Source organism: Loxodonta africana, chromosome 11 (genome assembly GCF_030014295.1).
Source record: "Loxodonta africana isolate mLoxAfr1 chromosome 11, mLoxAfr1.hap2, whole genome shotgun sequence".
In the NCBI taxonomy this organism is placed as follows: Eukaryota; Metazoa; Chordata; class Mammalia; order Proboscidea; family Elephantidae; genus Loxodonta; species Loxodonta africana.
Genome location: NC_087352.1, coordinates 26,241,385 through 26,243,975, shown reverse-complemented (window position 1 = coordinate 26,243,975; position 2,591 = coordinate 26,241,385). Strand labels below are relative to the sequence as shown.

The following is a 2,591-nucleotide window of genomic DNA, read 5'->3' as shown; positions in this document are numbered from 1 at the left end:
TGGACTCAAACATACCAACTATCGTGAAGATGGCACAGGACCTTGCAATGTTTTGTTGTGTTGTGCATAAGGTTTCCATGAGTCCAAACCATCTTAACAGCAAAAAACAATTCAATCCCTACCAAAACCAAAAGCCAAACCCATTGCCGTGGAGTTGATTCTGACTTAGAGTGATCCTGTAGGACAGAGTAGAACTGGCCCACAGGATTTCCAAATATTTACAGAAGCTGACTGCTACCATCTTTCACCCATGCAGCCGGTGGTGAGTTAGGACTACTGACATTTCAGTTAGCAGCCTAGCGCTTAACCATTGCGCCCCCAGGGCTCCTTTCCACAAGAAAAAGGGTTAGGATTTACAACAAATATTTTGGGAGGACACAACTCAACCCTTAACAGTTTCTCACATCCAGATTCTAGGCCCTACAGTGGTACCTGGAGGTAGAGCTTCTGCAGGGCCTTCTTCATGTCTTTGTTCCTCAGGCTGTAGATGAGCGGGTTCAGGCTGGGCGTGAGGACAGAGTAGAAGACTGCAGCCAGGCGCCCTTGTAGTGGAGAGTAGTGGGTGGTGGGCTGCATGTAGGCAGAGCTGCCAGTACCATAAAACAGGAGCACTGTGGCCAGATGAGAAGAGCAGGTGGAGAAGGCCTTCCCGCGGCCAGCTGCTGAGCGGATCTGGACCACAGTAGCCAAGATGCAGATATAGGAGAGAATGGTGAGGGTGAAGCAGCTCATAATGACGCAGCCGCTGACTGCAAATCCAGTAGCCTCATGGGCATCTGTGCTGGCACAGGCCAAGTGCATGACGGGGGGAATGTCACAGAAGAAGTGGTCAATCACATTGGGGCCACAGAAGGGCAGGGAGAAGGTGTTGGCTGTGTGGAAGGCGGAGTAAACGAGCCCACTGCTGCAAGCCACCACCACCAGGGAGACACAGGTCTGGGGGCTCATGGCTGCCCTGTACAACAGGGGCCTGTAGATGGCCAGACAGCGGTCATAAGCCATGGAAGTGATGAGAAAGCACTCCACTGACCCAAAGCAGACAAAGGCGAAGAGCTGAGATGCACAGGCAGGGAGTGAAATCTCCCCTGAGCCCACCGTGGCAGCCATCATGGCCCGGGGCAGAGTGGTGGATATGGAGCAGATGTCCACCAGGGAGAGGTTTTTGAGGAAGAAGTACATGGGCGTGTGCAGGCTGGCGTCCAGTGTCACGGCAGCCACAATGGAGATGTTCCCCAGCACTGCAGCAATGTAAATGAGAAGGAAGGCTGCCGTGCTGAGGAGCTGTAACTCAGGGATGGCTGAGAAGCCCTGGAGGATGAAGACAGATACTGCTGTGAGGTTGGTCATGTTCTGTCCTAGGAAAACCTCTTGAACTACAGAAGATGCTCAGGGAAGAGGGCATGAGGAGAATAATTCAACAATAACAAAGATCTAGAAGGAAAGGACAGAGCAGTTGGATAAATCTTAGTGAAGTACTATTCTTCATTAATCACACAATGCATTATTTGCTTTCTGAAGGTGTCTCAACTTCAAATACCACAGGGGTCTTAAGCTCAAATACTACAGGGGTCTCAAATTCAAATACCTACAGAGGCCTCAAACCCAAATACCTACCAAAACCAAACCTGTTGCTGTCCAGTCAATTCTGACTCATAGCAACCATATAGGACAAAGTAGGACTGTCCCACAGGGTTTTCATGGCTGTAAATGTTACAAAAGCAGAGTGCCACATCTCTCTACCGAGGAGCAGCCTGTGGGTTCGAACCACCTACCTTTCGGTTAGCAGACAAGTACTTTAATCACTGCACCACCAGGGCTCCTCCATATTCCTACAGGGGCTGCAAACTCAAATACTACAAGGGTCTCAAAATCAAATACTTACAGGGCTCTAAAACTGAGATACCTACAGAGATGTGTAAAAAAAAAAAATGGTTGCAATTGGGTCGATTCCTACTTAGAGCAACCCCATGTATGTCAGAGTAGAAGTGTACTCCAAAGGGTTTTCAATAGCTGTGACCTTTCAGAAGTAGAGCTAGACCTTTCTTCCAAGGTGCCTCTGGGTGGACTTGAGGCACCAACCTTTCAGTTAGTAGCTGAGTGCTTAAATGTTTGAGCTACCCATAGTGATGGGTAGATATATAAATGAGTGAATGAAGCTGAGCGTAACACAATAGGGAATGGTGGGGACTGTGGAGAAATGGAGGGCATATGTTCCATCCAAATGAGGCAGCTGCTCTAAGCTCTTGCCAACCATTGCCATATGGCAAAGTAAACCTGTATCGTCAGATTCTCTGATATTTTTCAAGAGAAGTCAGAACTGCAGTTTTTTTTAAAGTTGGATGGTGGTAAATATTTATATAACAAAACATATGCCATCTCAACAATTTCTAAATGTATACTTCAGTGACATTGATTACATTCTACAAGCCATGCAACCATTCTGGCTAGCCTTTCCCCAAGTCACAGAATTCCAGATTTTTTCATGTGAAATCTCCTTTCGTATACTGAGAGGTGTCTTAGTTACCTAGTGCTGCCGTTAACAGAAATACCATAAATGGGGGGGGGGGGCTTTAAAGCACAGAAGTTTATTA

General features: G+C 47.5%; 1 protein-coding gene across 1 annotated transcript; it reads right to left on the bottom strand.

Moving 5' to 3' along the window:
* Positions 1-258: 258 nt before the first annotated feature.
* LOC100658553 (olfactory receptor 5AP2-like) lies at positions 259-1,683 on the bottom strand. The gene has a single exon (XM_003406646.3). It carries the CDS (start codon positions 1,345-1,347, stop codon positions 421-423), a length of 927 nt encoding a protein of 308 aa, XP_003406694.1. The 5' UTR covers positions 1,348-1,683; the 3' UTR covers positions 259-420.
* Between the last annotated feature and the right edge of the window lie 908 nt (positions 1,684-2,591).